The 16,220-nt window shown below is 41.5% G+C and overlaps 1 protein-coding gene across 1 annotated transcript in view; it reads right to left on the bottom strand.

Moving 5' to 3' along the window:
• The window catches only part of Prkci (protein kinase C iota), a 56,871-nt gene that overhangs the window by 19,182 nt on the left and 21,469 nt on the right, over nt 1-16,220 (bottom strand). The window contains exons 3-8 of the mRNA XM_038348083.1: nt 11,007-11,096; nt 9,908-9,958; nt 5,597-5,682; nt 3,840-3,980; nt 2,690-2,744; nt 1,435-1,493 (exon numbers count right to left, since the gene is read on the bottom strand). Coding sequence (XP_038204011.1) covers nt 1,435-1,493; nt 2,690-2,744; nt 3,840-3,980; nt 5,597-5,682; nt 9,908-9,958; nt 11,007-11,096 — 482 coding nt within the window. The remainder of the gene's footprint in view (nt 1-1,434; nt 1,494-2,689; nt 2,745-3,839; nt 3,981-5,596; nt 5,683-9,907; nt 9,959-11,006; nt 11,097-16,220) is intronic.

The raw sequence follows: 16,220 nt of genomic DNA, 5'->3' as shown, positions 1-16,220 counted from the left end.
TTCCTCAATCAGCCTACAACAAAACAAGGAAGACCTGGTCACAGTGGCAGAGTTGGTTACAAATGTTAACAACCGTGGCAATGGAGAAGCAAACATGCAGCCTTACAAACAAAGCTGAAACAAAGACTAGTGCAGAGAATACAGAGTGGAGACGGGGTGCAGCGGGCAGGGCAGGAGCACCAGTGATCCCCATCTGCCAGGGGTTCTAGGACAGCCTGGGCAACAGGAGAACTTGACTCAAAAGAACAAAAGAAAACAAGCAAAAGGTAATTGACTAAATCAGAAAGAGTCTAAGATGCCGTACTAAAAATACGGGATCAACAGATTTACTTCAACATTCTGCTGGAGTAAAGCAAGTGAGCAGACAAAACCACCCACTGTGTGTTCACAACAACTGAACTGAGTAGTGCATATGGGAGGGGCTTTGCTACAATGTTCTGTCTGCTACTTCTCTATCAAATTTCCATAGTAAGAAGTTGGACGATAACAGTCATCAAGCACTAAAAAGTGAAAAGAAGAAAATGTAAGGACTAATTTTCCCTGACCAGACGCACATTTCAAAACCAGAGATTTAGACACTATTCACACAACTAAAGGGCTGCTTCCAAGACAACAGACTGGGAACAGGTAACACGTGACATTCTTTTTCACCAAAAGCTTTTCTAAACCTGGACTTGAGAAACAGCTCAGCAGTTAAGGGCACTTGCTGCTCTTGCAGCAGGTCCAAGTTCAGCACCCACATCAGGCAGCTCCCAGCAGCCTGTAACTACTGCTCCAATCAACCTGACACACCCTTGGGCATCCATGACCACCTGCACATATGTGGCATTTTCTTACACAAATACATACAAAAATAAATATTAAAACCCAATAAACTGTCTAATAGAGAGAGAAAAAAAGAAAACACTAGCCAGATGGCTTAGCAGGTGAAATAGAAAGTGTTTGCTACCCAGGCCTAGCAACCTAAGTGGGGTTCCCAGAAGCCATATGCAGGTATTAAGAGTATCAGCTCTACTTCTACATGCATACGGCAGCATGCCCATCCCATTCCTACACATCACACACACAATAATAACAATAATATTTTTAAATAGCAATTAAGACATTTAATCATGTACACTTTAAGCAGTTAGTCCAGAAAACAGAAGAGTCTGCAGTATGTTTCAAATAATATTATCAAGTACTAAATGCTATTCCTATGTATATTGTACTTTTTGCATATGCTATATTAAAGTGAAAATAAATTTTCAAGTTATTTCATAGTTAAAGTTACTTAAAGATTTAAATAAAAACAGAACTCTAAAATCATTAAACATCGCCCTTGGCTGACTGTTCCTGTCTAGCGTGTAAGCACCTCCACGGGTTACATTTCTAAGAGATCACGTCTTTCTAAGAAGCCAATGATGCTGTATACAGTAGTACAAATGATCTTACCTCCTTTTCTTCACCAACTTGGTCCAAACTTTCATGACTTGAAGGATTATATGGAATTACTAAAAATTCAAAACCAAATATTGAAAAAGAAGAAAAATAATCAATTATGAATTTGACTTAAAATTTTTCTTGATGGTTTTTCTTAGTTTTTACATATGACTAAGTAATTAGTGAAAACTTAATATTTGTTAAGAGTAGTGAAGGGGCTGGAGAGACGGCTCAGCGGCCAAGAGCACTGGCCAGAGGTCCTGAGTCTGATTCCCAGCACCCACATGGTGGCTCACAACCATCTACAGTGGGATCTGATGTCCTCTTGTGGTATAAAGTCATACATGCAAATAGAGCACTCATACACATAAAACAAATAAATCTTTAAAAATAAGGTAAAGAAAGATCATTTAAAAAGAAAGAGTAGCGAAGGCAGAGAGGAAGCACCAGTTGGCAGTCAAGCCCTGCTTTTTCTCTTCTTTATGAGTCATTTGTTCTCTACAGAGGACTATAAATCCCACTGAAATGCTCTACACCTGCAAACAGAGATGGCAGGCCTATAACCTTCATCTTAGAAAGGCTGGACTCTCACAGAGATGAAGACCTGACACGGCCGGGCTTCTGCTCCTCACACTGCTGGGGGTTGGAGAAGCAACAGCCTCAGCTCAGGCTGTTCAAGCTTCTTTCTTTTAGCTTCAGCATTTCCCGGATATGCACTTAACTAGCCCCACAGTCAGTTTGCTATGCTCTGCCTCTATATTTCCAGAGGAAGGATTTGAAGAAAACCAAGTTGCTTCAACAGTCAACATGGCTCCAAACTCAGCTTTGTATTTTCTCACTATGAAAACAAACTAGGCTTACTGAATTTAAAGGATTCTCTAAAGAAATTATTTGAACTAAGAAAGTCATTTGTTAGCTTACACAGTTGTTTTTTCAAATGCTAAATATGTACATTAAAATACTGTGACAAATTTTACAACCACAAAATACGCTTATGTGGTTTTACTGTGTTTTTAAACTTAGGCTTTAAAAAGCTGCCACATGACTGTGGCCAGGGGGCTCCTGGGGGCAGAAGGCTGGAGGTGGGCAATGTAGGAGAAAACAGGGAAGGAGAAGCAACAGAAGGTTTATTTGAAAATGCTATCATGAAATCTAATACACTGTATGCTAACTCAGAAAAAAAAAAAAAAACACATTATGTCTAATGTGAGAAATTAGACTTAAAAAAGCCCCCCCCAGAGCAGTCTCTAGCCACTACTGCCCTTACCTGTCTGTGCGTGGTCTGGGTGCATGGATGACTGGTCCATTGGCATCATTGGTTCCTACAAACATTTCCAAAGACACAGTAACATAGAAGATTCTTTTCAAACCCCCAAACCTCTATAAACCTAGAAATGACAGTATCTCAATGGGATGTATCATACTAAAACTTACATTATTAAATACTTTAAATGACTAAAAACTAATTGTTTCTCCTGCAATAAAATTCAGGAGAAATTTATATTTCTAGGAAAATACAGGTGGAAGGAAGGAGGAACCAGGGAATTTAAAAAGTATGGAAGAAACATCAATCAAGAACAGTTCGAGGGGGCTGGAGAGATGGCTCAGAGGTTAAGAGCATTGCCTGCTCTTCCAAAGGTCCTGAGTTCAATTCCCGGCAACCACATGGTGGCTCACAACCATCTGTAATGGGTTATGGTCCCCTCTTCTGGCCTGCAGGCATATATTGTATACAGAATAAATAAATAAATATTTTTAAAAAAGAAAGGATCCTTTTAAACAAAAGAACAGTTTGAATCTTAATTCAGAATGAAAAATTATAACTTTCATGAGACAACCAAAAATGTGACTACTTGATGGAGGAGTGTCTATGTGCTACTTTCATTGGTTAATAAAGAAACTGCCTTGGCCCTTTAATAGGACAGAAAATTAGGTAGGCGGAGTAGACAGAACAGAATTCTGGGAGAAGGCAGACGCTTCAGGCAGTCGCCGTAGTCAGTCGCCATGTCTCTCCTGAGTTGGATGCAGGTTATGATCTCTCCTGGTAAGCGACCACCTCGTGGTGCTACACAGATTACTAAATATGGGTTAAAGCAAAATATGAGAATTAGCCAAGAAGAGGCTGAAACTAATGGGCCAGGCAGTGTTTAAATGAATACAGTTTCCATGTAACTATTTCAGGTGTAAAGCTAGCCGGGTGGCGGGACGCAGCCCCGCCGCTCCCATCACTACAACTACTGCCTAGACGGCATTTGATAACGGTTCCTCTAAGACTTGCAAAGTTTACAGATCGTAAGTGGAATGTAAAGGACTCCTGCACACTGTGTCTTCTGAGATGCAGTTCTGTGACACCTTCCTGCTTTAACCTGTTAAATGAAGCACGGTACACACATAACAAACAATTCTCTAAGCCTTACCGGTGGCAAGGAATGCCGCCCACACTCAATTGTGACAAGCTTGTGGCACTTCTTATGAACCAACAGTTTGCAATTGATGCACTTATATCCTTGTCGTCCAAGTCCCCAGATTCTGTCTGTGCAGATGGCACAGTGAGCACGCTGCAAAGAGTAAGTTCAAGAATATTTGATCACAGTCAGTGGTGGTGCACACCTTTAATTCCAGCACTCAGCATGCAGAAGCAAGTGGATCACAAGAAGTTACAGGCCTGCCTGGCCTATGTAGAGAGTTCTAGGACAGTCAGAGCTACAAAACCTATCTCAAACAAAACAAAACAACCCCAAAAGAACAAAACCATACCATAGCTATTTCCCAACAGCTTGTTCATTACACCTTCAATCCCAGAATTCATGAGGCAGAGGCATACTGATCTGTAAGTTCAAAGCCAGCTTGGTCTACATAGTGTGTGCCAGCCAAGGCTACATACTAAGACTCTGTCTCAAAAAAAGCCAAACAAACAAACAACCCCAAGATATTTAAAAACCGCTGGTTTTCCTTCTAACTGAATTCCCTCATCATGCATCAGTTGTCAGCCTACAGCAAAATCAGATGAAACAAAATTTTTTCACATAATTTTTTTTCAAAGGCTACTGAAGATCAGTGAAAAATAAAGAGAAGACAGTCAGTCATGAATAGACCACCATGTTGCTTTCTGATATCAAATTCAAGAAATTTTCATCTTCACAAAAATTTCACAGTAATGAACACAGGGAAAGTGGCTAATAAGCCCACAGTCTTCCTAATTATGCAGAGGGCAAACCCAGCTTTCCTAGAGAACTTGGGCCTTGGTGACGCCAGGGCCACTGGCAAGAAGAGTTTGGGGATCTCAGGAATTCATCTCTATTGACATTGATGAATTGAGGACATGATGTTAATTGTAGAAATGAAATCCATAAATGTATAGTCATCAAAAGAAGTTAAACCAGGCACTCCCACACTTAGGCAGACAGAAGGGATTGCCAGGGTTCTTGGTTAACTTCAGCTATACCGAGTACCAGGCCAACTATAGCAACACAGTTAGAACCTGTGTCAAAAAAGGGGTGGGGGTGTTTCTAAACATAGGCTTATGCCAACAGACTGCTTGCTCTCAAACCCCAGCCTTGTACTTACTGGCTAAAAAGCTGAGATAAGACTTAACTTCATTTTTCTCATCTATAAAATGGAAATACAGTACCTATTTCACAGGGCTGAGTAAGGATTTAGTGAGTCAGCACAAGGAGAGCACTCGGGAAATTGCCTCATATATGTGAAAGCTAGCCAAGGCCTTGCTACTACTACTGTTTGCTAAACAGTGAATTAAAGTGCTTATACAATAAACTTTGATAATTTCTGCCTGCTTTGAATTATATTTAAACATAATTTTCTTACAACTTTAAAAACCCATGTTTTTTTTCAGACTCATTTGGAAATAAGATGCAAACATTAGAAGTTTAACCTAAGACGAATGGCATTCATTCATCTAATCAGGACCTTCTGAAAGAGCCGGAACCATTCTCAGAGCGGCAGGCTGTGAGTGAAGCAGAGAAGCGGGCAGTGAAGGAAGTGCTATTCTAGCCAGAGGCACAGCCCTGCGGTAGAGGGCGGCAGATCTTGCTGCTTACTTCTTTTAAAAGGACTAACAAGATTTAATAACAAACTATCTTTCTCTCATAGGGAGAAAAATAAATAAATAAAAATACATGTCTCAAAGTATTAGAATCCAACAAAACAAGTTTACCCTGTTGAAACGTTTGGCTTGAAAAGTGTGGCCATTTGCACAATAAAGCTTTCTCCACCGGCGGGCCCCTCTGCGGTAGATGGATTCTGAAGAGAGAGTGAAAGTTTAAAGAGCAAGTTTGAATAAAAGCCACTTAATTAAATTCGTGATACTTACCACAGTAACACAAACTAGAACTGAAATGTAGAATGGGCTAGCTACAGAGCTGGCTGCAAACACACAGAGGCCCGACACTGGAATAATTAGTACTATTTTCTTTTCAAGAGATTCCCACCTAACATCTGAGAGAAACTGAGCCTCTGGACAAGTAAAGGAGTAAATGTTTGCATCCTTTACCTGATTCACAAGGTACTACTTACTCTTTTGTTATATCTAATGTCTTCTCGACAAATACAAACAAAGACAGAGAGTCTTTCTGTCCCCTCAGAATGATTCGGAAAATGCAGCGTCTGAAACTAACACATTCACTCTACTTATCCATAACACAATGTAACCACTGCATCTTAGAGAATGAGCTCAGTAGAAAGTGCAGATACAAACTTTCTTTCTTAACTGTTCCAAAACTGTCTTTCAAAGCTGTCATGTCCTACTCAGGAACAAATCACGATTCAGGCATTGCATTTGGTTTCTTTGGTTTGGCTGGTTGGTTGGTTTCCATCTAACAATACTCGAAACCATGCACTCTGCTTTACTCTTCACGTCTTAGGCAGTATTTTTGTGTTCCACACCCTAGGTTGCAGAGTCTGCCTTTCCGCGATCAGAGTTAGTGCTAATACTTTGAGCAAATGCAAGGCGGTGGTGGCACACAACCTTTAGTTCCAGCACTGGAGACAGAGGCAGGCGGATCTCTATGAGTTCAAGGCAGCCTGGTCTACAAGAACTAGTTCCATGACAGCCAGGACTGTTACACAGAAAAACCCTGTCTTGAAAAACCAAAATAAACCTTTGGGCAAAAATCCTCTAGAGATGCCTTTAAAGAGAAGAGGGGCCAGAGGAACGTCTCTGCCGTTGAGCGGACCTCACTGCTCTGACAGGACTAGAGTTCAGTTCCCAACACCTCGTCAAAGCAGCTCACAACTGCCTGTAACCCCAATATGGCAGCGTGAGCACACAGGGCTGGGGATCAGATGCTTTCTGCTTCTCAGGCATCTGCACTGGTATGTGCACACACACAATTAAAATAAAATAATAAGAGTGTTGATCTTTTCTTATAGCATGCCATCAGAGGCACACAAACATCAGATACCTTCACCAAGAGTGACTCCCCATCTCTTCTACACTGGAAAGTTACATCCTCTTCATGAAAGTTAATCTGTAAGTGATACTTTTATATAACTCCATCTACAACTAACTTTTATCCTTTTTGGTCTGTTTTTGGTACAATACTGGGTGTTGAACCCAGGACCTCACATGTGTTACATAAACATTCTACCACAGTCACGGGTCTGGCCCACTCCAAAGGTTTTATATAATTGCTATTATCCTTTTTTAATTTTTAAAAACATTTGTCAGTGTTTGGCTTGCATGTATGTATGTGTATGTATGTATACCATGTGCTTGCCTAGTATTCTGGAGGTGAGATGGGGGTTGGATTCTCTGGAGCCGGAGTTACAGATATTTGTGAGCTACCACACGGGTACCAGGAACTGAACCCAGGTCCTCTCAAAGAGCCATGTCTCCAGCTCACACAAACACCTTTTTTTCTTTTGGTTTTTTTCGAAACAAGGTTCTCTATGTAATAGCCCTGACAATCCTGGAAACTCCTCAGACCAGGTTGGCCTCAAACTCACAAAGGTCCTCCTGCCTCTGCCTCCTGAGTGCTGGGACTGAAGGTATGTGCCACCACTATTGCTAAAACACATAGGGAGACAGATTAATCTAATCCATTTGTAATTTTGGCAATCCCTCACTATGACATGCACTGTCTAGTAGTCACTGTAGTCCATTAGACATTGTACTGTCTACTGGTGGTATTTATCAGTGCTAGTTAACAGGAAGAAACATTTCTAAACTACTTTAAAGCAGATGTAGCACTGAATTCACTATTTCAAGTTAAAGTAGAAAGCACCCGCTATAATGTTCTTAGAAGTCTCTTTCTCTGCTTGCAGAGCCAGGGATGCAGCCAGGGCCTTGCACACTAGTGGAGCCTTGCAGCATGACACCTGACACTAAACACACGTGTTTTTGTTTGTACCTACATTATCTAGTGAGGACCAGCACATGTTAAACTTACCAGACACTCTTAGGAATTAGATTATATACTCTAAATTTAAATATTTTACTGCTGTCTAAGAACTTAAAGGGCCAAGAGACTAGTCATGGTTATCACTTTTCCCCTGTAGTTTAACATTTATTTGACTGGGGAAAGGTGGCGCCAGACCTCCACCACTACTTTGAAAAGGTCAATGAGTGTGCAGTGTAACGGGAAGCCTAGAAACTGCATTTTACCCAGAAAGCATGCCATATACCTACAGTATTTCCATAGGCACAGAGCCCTGCACAGGGTGTGCCGGTGTCAACTATGTTAACAGTGGCTCTAGGATCTCTCCAGAGCTCTGCAAAAACAGTCAACATGGCTTTAACTCTCCCTCCACTAGAACCCCAGCAAGAAGTGAGCTGAAATCAAACCTGGGTTTTCACCGCCACCTGGGTGTTCTGCCCATTCCTTCTATTTTCCCATCTTCCTATGTAACACATTACACCTACTTAATCTTATAGCTCTTTGTTTTCCCTGTTCACTGAAGAGCACTAAATCATAAAATCAGAAGCTTAGACTTAGAAATTTCACATAATTCTGATATTTTATTCATGTTTTAGTACATAAAGCTTGCCTAAAGACCAGAAGGGCAAAGCTAAGCCACTAGATGTCAGGCAGTGGTGGCACAGACCTTTAATCCCAAGAATTGGGAGACAGAGGCAGATGGATCTCTGTGAATTCAAGGCCACCCTGGGCTACACAAGTCAATGCAGAAACAAACCCAGGTGGTGTCGCCTCACATCTTTAATCCCAGTACTAGGGAGGTGTACTATATTTTAATCCTAGCACTAGAGGGAACATAAAATGGGAGGAGAGAGAGAGGCTAATTCTGCTTAGTCTGCGGTCGCCTAGCACTGGTACAGGTAAGACTTCTCTAGTGGCTTGGCTGCTTTGCTTTTCTGGTTTTTGGATTGAACCCCAATATCTATCTCTGGGTTTTATCACTTGTGTTGCATAATTCAAAGCAAAACATTCATTACTTTTCTTTCTGAAGTCATGTTTATGTGCAGAAACCATAAAAGAAAATGAGATTCTATAACAATTCCTAACAATGTGACATCTACAGAGGTATCTAGAAGTGAAATGCCAAGTCGCTTATTCTCACATTATACAGCAAGCCTAAGCAAACAAACGTAACGGTGGGTCACTGGACTCGAAAGTCGCCTATGTGTGCGCACAAACAAGTACAGTGGCAAACAGACTATGTTAAACACCGTCAAATCTGAACAAGTGATTTGTAGGTATCCTTTTTTCCAAGATGTTTTGAAATTTCCAGATTTGAAAATATTCAAAATTAAAAAAACACGAAGCCACATGACTTAATTTGTGTTTTTATATGCACAACAGCCAATTATGTAAGATGTAGCTAGATGAAGTCCATTTGGCAAAGGCACAGCTTAGGCAGTTGCTAATATATTCTAAATTAGACTGAAGAAACAGAGTAAGTCAAACAAATTAAAAGTTCTATTTCTTAAGGCAGGCATGGTGGCACACATCTTTAATCCTAGCACTTAGGAGGCATGGGCAGGTGAACCTCTCAGTAAAGGCCTGGTGTAGGAGGTCCTTCTGTCTGTGTGTTGCTTTCACTGGTTAATAAAGAAGCTGCCTTGGCCTGTTGATAAGGCAGAATTTAGGTAGGTGGGGAAGACGGAACTGAATTCTGGGAGGAAGAAAGTAGAGTCAGGGAGACACCATGGATCCGCAGCCGGAGATAGACGTGCTGAATCTTTGCCGGTAAGCCACTGTCACGTCATGATATACAGATTAATAGAAATGGGTTAAATCAAGATATGAGAGTTAGCCAATAAGAGGCTAGATCTAATGGGCCAAGCAGTGATTTAATTAATACAATTTCTGTGTGGTTATTTCAGGGCTAAGCTAGCCGGGTGACAGGGACAAATAAGCTGCCTTCCGGTTTCAGAGGCCAGCCTGGTCTACAAAGCAAGTTCCAAGACAGTCAGAAACCTTGTCCAGAAAAACAAAACAGAAAGTTCTGTTCCTTTTTACTGTGAATTATTCAAATTTCAAGTGTACAGAGTAATAAAAACACTCACTGTCTTCTCCTGGGCAAGGCATTCCAGGACGTTCTGGTACACAAGGAAATACTGAAAGAAAATTAAAATTAGTTAACAGCATATTTACAAAATACAAACTATACAGAATTAAAATTAATCCAAAATTCAAAGTGACTTGAGTTACCCAAGGTAGAATTCCAACACATGGCCAAAATTAGTCTACTGAAGGCGCTCACTTTTACCAAGCCTATCCATAAACCAACTGTCTGTGAAAACAAGTCTGTCTGTAAGTGACACAGTGGAAGCTCGATGTGCTAACTCCTGACCCTTGTGAAGAATCACTTTTTCTTCTTTTGGGCCTTAAAGAAGCTAACTACTACTTTTTAACATCCTTTTTGTAGAAAACTTTGTTTCAACAAAGAATTAAATGACAAAAATCAAAGTTTTTAAAAGATGTGTACTCAATTTAGGAATGAATTAATATCAGAAATAGTATCAAAATCCCCCAAATATTAGCTTATATTCCAGACTATATATTTACAAATATACCATATAAAGCATACAATTCTCATTATAATGAGAAACATCTTTTTAACTAACTGTACTCTGGTGAATTACGGCCATAATTAAGTTAAGAGCACCCAGAATAGGAAACTGTGCTAGAGGCAAGTACTCTACAACTGAGTTAACTCTCACTGTGTATCCCGGGCTGCCCTGGACCACAAGATCCTCCTGCCTCTACCTACCTGGATAACTGACTGTTTCTCTAACATTTTAAACTAAAAAAGGGTAGTCCCTGCCCGGCACACACATGTGCACGCACACACACGTGCACACACACACACACTCACACAGAGACTTCTAAAGCCAGACAGGAACTGTTGTAAGTTGTAAAACAATGGGAGATCACATTTTAATATCCTGGAAGACTATATCCAGATAATACATTTCTCCTACACTCTAGGAAGCAGGCTCATTTTACTTGCTCTAGCACAGGAAAAAGAAGCTGGAGGACAATTACATAGGGAAGAGGCCACACATAATAAATGATACCTAGATTGTCTTTAAAGAGTCAATAAAAAAAAAACAGTTATGTTTAAGTTACAGCTTTGGGAGAGTCAGAAGATGGCTCTCTTACCATGGATCAATAGCTCAGAGTCCTTGTTCAGCTCATAGAGCCTGAAAGCTTCTTCTAATTCCAGCTGAGAAGACACTGTGCACGGATCTCCTAAAACGCAAAGGAAAACTCAATCTTCACCCCCTGAGTTGGATAACGGCAAGCAAATTCTATAAACAGTAATGGAAGGAGCGTTGACGAGGACAGATGTTTAGACACTTCCTTAAACCTCCATTCTCTGACATAGATGACATCACATCCAGTTCCAGCTGCAGAGAATCAAACACAGGGCCCAGACACCACATTTCCTACATATAAAAACCACTCTGAGCGAGGCGGTGGTGGCACATGCCTTTAATCCCAGCACTCGGGAGGCAGAGGCAGGCGGATCTCTGTGGTTCAAGGCCAGCCTGGTCTACAAGAGCAGTTCCAGGAAAGGCTACAAAAATACAGAAAAGCCTGTCTTAAAAAACCACTCTGTTCTGTATGAATGTGCATGTGTGTCACGTGCACGCACACAAATATACATACACAGTAGCAAATCTACTCTGACTACCTTCAGGCTGGCATGGCTCACTTAGAGGGGTACGTTTAGGAGACAGTCTGTTGCCTCTTCCTTCTCCTGAGTAGTGTGGACGGAGCCCAGGACCAGGCCTGGCAAGTACTCTAACACAGAGGTATAGGGCCAGCCCCACCTCTGTTTTGTTCTGTTTGGGGATAGGGTCTCAATAAATTACTCAGGCTGGCCTCAAACACATAATCCTCCTGCCTCAGTCTCTCAAGTGCTGGGATTACAGGTCTATACCACCAGGTCTGATACTAGTTTCCTTAGAAGAGGAGTAAAAGCAGCTCCACGGCCATACTGTGGCTGGTTGGGATCTTTCTCTAAGGAGTGACTTTGTCAAAGATTTTCTTTCACATTACAACATTGCTCAATTAAGTCACAGGAAAGAAAACACTAAAGCACTCTGGACTAAGATAGTCCAGTTTGAGCCATTTTAAAAAAAACTTTTTTAGATTGATTTATTTGATTAAGCATTTTGCTTGCATAATGTATGCGCACCACCATAATGTATGTAATGCTTGTGGCATTCAGAAGGCATCAGATTTCCTGGAACTGGAGTTCCAACAGTTGTAAGACACCTGTGGGTGCTGCGAACTGAACCTGGGTCCTTCGCAAGAGCAGCAAGGGCTCTGAGCTGCTGAACCATTTCAGCAGCCCCCACTTTTGCACACATATAAACAATGCATCCAGATAGTGTTCACTACACTGCACTTTCCAAGGGGTCCCCAACTCTTCCTCCATTCTTTCCAGGTACCCCAACAGATCCCTATTCCCTTTTATGTCTTCTTTTTTAGTTAGTACCTTATGAGCATTGCCTGCTGGAATGATGACTGATCTCACTGACTAACTCTTGTGTACATAATCGTAGCTTTAGTGAGCCTAAAGACAGCACTCCACAGCACCCCTCCCCATCCTGTGTCTCTCACATTCTTCGCACCCCTATTCTGAGATGCCCCTCCTCTGCCACGTTCCCTGAACCTTTGGTGAGAAGGATGTCACAGATGTCCTACTTAGGGATGGACACCCGCTTGAGTTACTCTTAAATGTTCAGAGCTGAATTTTAGTAACACGGACAAAGAGGAAGAAACACCTCTCCTGACTAACCAAAGTGCTGAGTCACTCCTGGAGTCAAGAGGTGACGTACATACACCGTGTAGACATTCCTCAATGAACAAGTCACTTAGAGCAAAGCTGGGGCCGGAACTGGATCCGCCCCCTGCTGTGGTTAAAAGAAACATTCCCCGTGCTAGATGCCATTGATTCTGCCTAATCTTCAATCACTCAGTTTACAATGAGAGCAAAGTGAAGTCATTTCCTTTCCACACTATCTCAAAGAAAACAGTGTCTCTATTCTTTTCTTCAACTCAGCTGCTGAAGCCTTAATCCCTTTATCTTTTCTGGGCATTTATAACATTAGCCCTGATAACTCACAGAGCCATGAAAATTAAGTTTTCAACCCACCAACTTGTAAGGCAGTGTTACACAGAAATAGTTAACCAAACCAGAAACTGGTACAAAAGGAACAGAATTTCATGGCATTTTCCCTCTAATGATAGGCAGAAGCGGGCAGTCATGGCTGTTTGTGGCGCCCGAGAACAGAGAAAACAGTGTGGAAGGTGAACAAGCTGAGTGAACAACGTGTGGCATCGCTGTCACTGAAGGCAACATAGAAAATATTCCTAAAAACGGTGGCTGAAATAAATCATAATAACTACATAGAGGGTTCAAAGTATCAAAAGGCTTCTTTCTTTTTTTCTAAAGTATTCATTTTTATTTTATGTGCGTAGGTGTTCTGCCTGCGTGTGCATCTGTGTGAGAGTGTCAGATGCGCTGGAACTGGAGTCACAGACAGACGTGAGCTGCCATGTGGGTGCTGGGAACTGAACCTGGGTCCTCTGGAAGAGCACCCAGTGCCCTCAACTACTAAGCCATCCCCCAAAATGGTTTCTTTCAACCGCCTACGTAGATATGGATACAGAGAAATGTCAAGAACGGAATAATTTTTGATGAAACTTGGATTTCAAAAGTATCTAAAAGAAAAACCTTTCCCTGCCAAGTCTTGCTCAGTTTGAAAACTGCCCCTCTCCTCCATTTCAATCTATAAGTCATAAAAATAAGAAACACACTAACAGCAAAGATCAGATGCATGGGGCTTTTAGTGAACACCAAGACTTTGTAGAAAATGATGTGTATGGGGCCGGGTAAGTGCGTTTGTAGGGCAGTTGATGGCAGAGGCTGCTGGATCCCTGAGGGGCTGCAGTTACGGGCCGTCATGAACGCCCCCATGGGTGCTGCACTTGGTCCTCTGTGGAAGCAGTTTTTACTCGTAACTGCTTAGCCATCTCTACACCAGGATCTTAGCTAAGCATAAGAGCCTCTCAAACCTCAGAAGCATGTAGATGGGCTCTTGTCTAAAAGAGATTTATGTGGGTATGGCTGTTACCTAATGGGGCAGTTTTAACTTTATCATAGAAGGTCTACAATGCTCAAATGAACATGTGATTTCAACTCTGCAGGAGAAAGTCTAAGCAAGTTACTGAACTACAAATGCCATGGCCTAGGAAAAGAGAAGGAGGACTCAGAGCAATGTCAGTCCTGAAGACCAACCACTTCCAGAAAACAGCGACGAGTTTCCCTATGGAACGGTCGTATATGCTGTTCTAACTCAGAGTCTCCCTTCTTTGTGACAGGAGTAGGTACTGGACTTCTCTTGTCTCTAGTTTATTATTCAGCCAATAGTCCACAGGTCTTCAGAACTAGCAGAGAGGCAATCAAGGAACCTAAACCACGGGTGGACAAGACAAAGAATGAGAAGAGCATGTTTGGACTATGAACCTTTTAATCATAATGGATTAGGCTCTGGGTGGTTTGGAGAGTGTATTAGCACTTCTGTAAAACCATAAGGAAGCAGGAAAGTAAGTCATCACGGATAATACATTCAGTCTCTTTTGTTTGTCTTGAACTGAGTGTGCCTGGGTGTCACATGTGACCTTTTTCTGACCATGTTTGATAGTAAAGCATTCTATATAAGTCATTATGAAACAAAGATGACCAGGAAAGCTACTTTTCAGAGCTAACTCTATCACCAAATCTAAATTTATAGAATAAACACAAATACATGCTTAGTATTTGCTTACTGCAGTTGACTTTGAGAGAATTAAGAGATTAATAAAACCTACATATTAATCGTTATGTTGTTCTTGTTTTCAATACACCTACTTTTTTTCACCTACAAAAATAAACAAATAATCATTAGGCTCTAAAAACAGTTGTTAGATATGAAATACCCAACTATTTATAAAATAATCTGACAAGACGCAGAACACAAAACAGGTCACATATTCATTATATTTAAATCCATATTCCACTTTCTGACTCCCATTGGCTCATGGCCATATCATAATGCAAAATACATTTAGTCCAACTTCAAAACTCCCATAATCTAACATGGTCAACACTGTTTAAAGTCCAAAGTTCAAAGTCTCTTTTGAGACTCAAGGCAATCTCTTAACTATAACTCTCTGGGAAACAAATTATTCCAACATGTGATATATATTACCATTCAAAAAGGGAAGAATCAGGACACAGGAAATACTGAAAACTATAAATCTTTAGTGACTCTGTCCTTCCAGCTTTGTTGCCTGCAAGATACACATCTCTCTTGGGCTGGTTCCACTCCCTGTGATCTCCTTGGGAGAGAACCCATGGCTCCAGTACTTATAACATCATGGGGTCTCCAATACAATCCAGGCTTCCCTTTCAGAACTTCACACAATGGCATCTCAGGGTTTCCATGCCACACTCCCCTTGCCACACGCCAGGCCTCAGTGGCTCTCCTTCACCGTGGAGGAAGGTTCTGTACACCTTTCCTCACGTATTTCTCATGACTCTATTTGGAAGCCTGGTCCTTGCCTTGAATCACCTTTGCAGAAACTTTCCTTGTAGCCTCTTAAGAGCAGAAAATTCAGCCGGGCAGTAGTGGTGCATGCCTTTGATCCCAGCACATAGGAGACAGGCAGGCAGATCTCTGTGAATTCGAAGCCAGCCTGGTCCACAGAGTGAGTTCCTGGACAGCCAGGGCTACACAAAGAAACCCTGTCTAGAAAAGTAAAAGCAAAAAAAGGGCAGAAAATTCCTCAGGCCCTTTCTTTTCACAAGTAGGAAGCTTAGCTGGGTAGGGTCTTGCCCTGGTCCCCTTGGCCTGTGCGGACCAGGCCTCTCCTTAATCCCCTTATCTCTCAGCACAAGCCTCAACTCCAACATTCAATTTCCTCCCTCTCTTTTTTCTCTTCATACTGTAGTTTTGTATTTCTTTTTGTCCCACTTGCTATTTTTCACTGTAGACCTGCATAAGAGTGATTACTAATAATGACATGACAGTTAATATCATGTCCTGAAATCTCCTCCAAGAAATTTTCTTTGCAATTTAACCTCAGGCAAAGTCTTAGGACTACAGTGTGAAATATTCCTTTACACTGTGGACATATGTCCCTGTGACTTGTCTAATAAAGAAACCAACTGGCCCACAGCAGGACAAGATAAGGTTAGGGGGAGAGTCAAACAGAATACTGGGAAGAAGGGCGGAGTCAGGAGCTGTGAGAGGTGCAGAGGAAGCAGGAGATAAACATGCTGTGTTGAAAGAAGGCACCACCACATAACAGAGGGTAGAT

The sequence above is a fragment of the Arvicola amphibius genome, chromosome 11 (assembly GCF_903992535.2).
Source record: "Arvicola amphibius chromosome 11, mArvAmp1.2, whole genome shotgun sequence".
Taxonomy (NCBI): domain Eukaryota; kingdom Metazoa; phylum Chordata; class Mammalia; order Rodentia; family Cricetidae; genus Arvicola; species Arvicola amphibius.
This window is presented reverse-complemented; position numbering and strand designations above follow the sequence as displayed.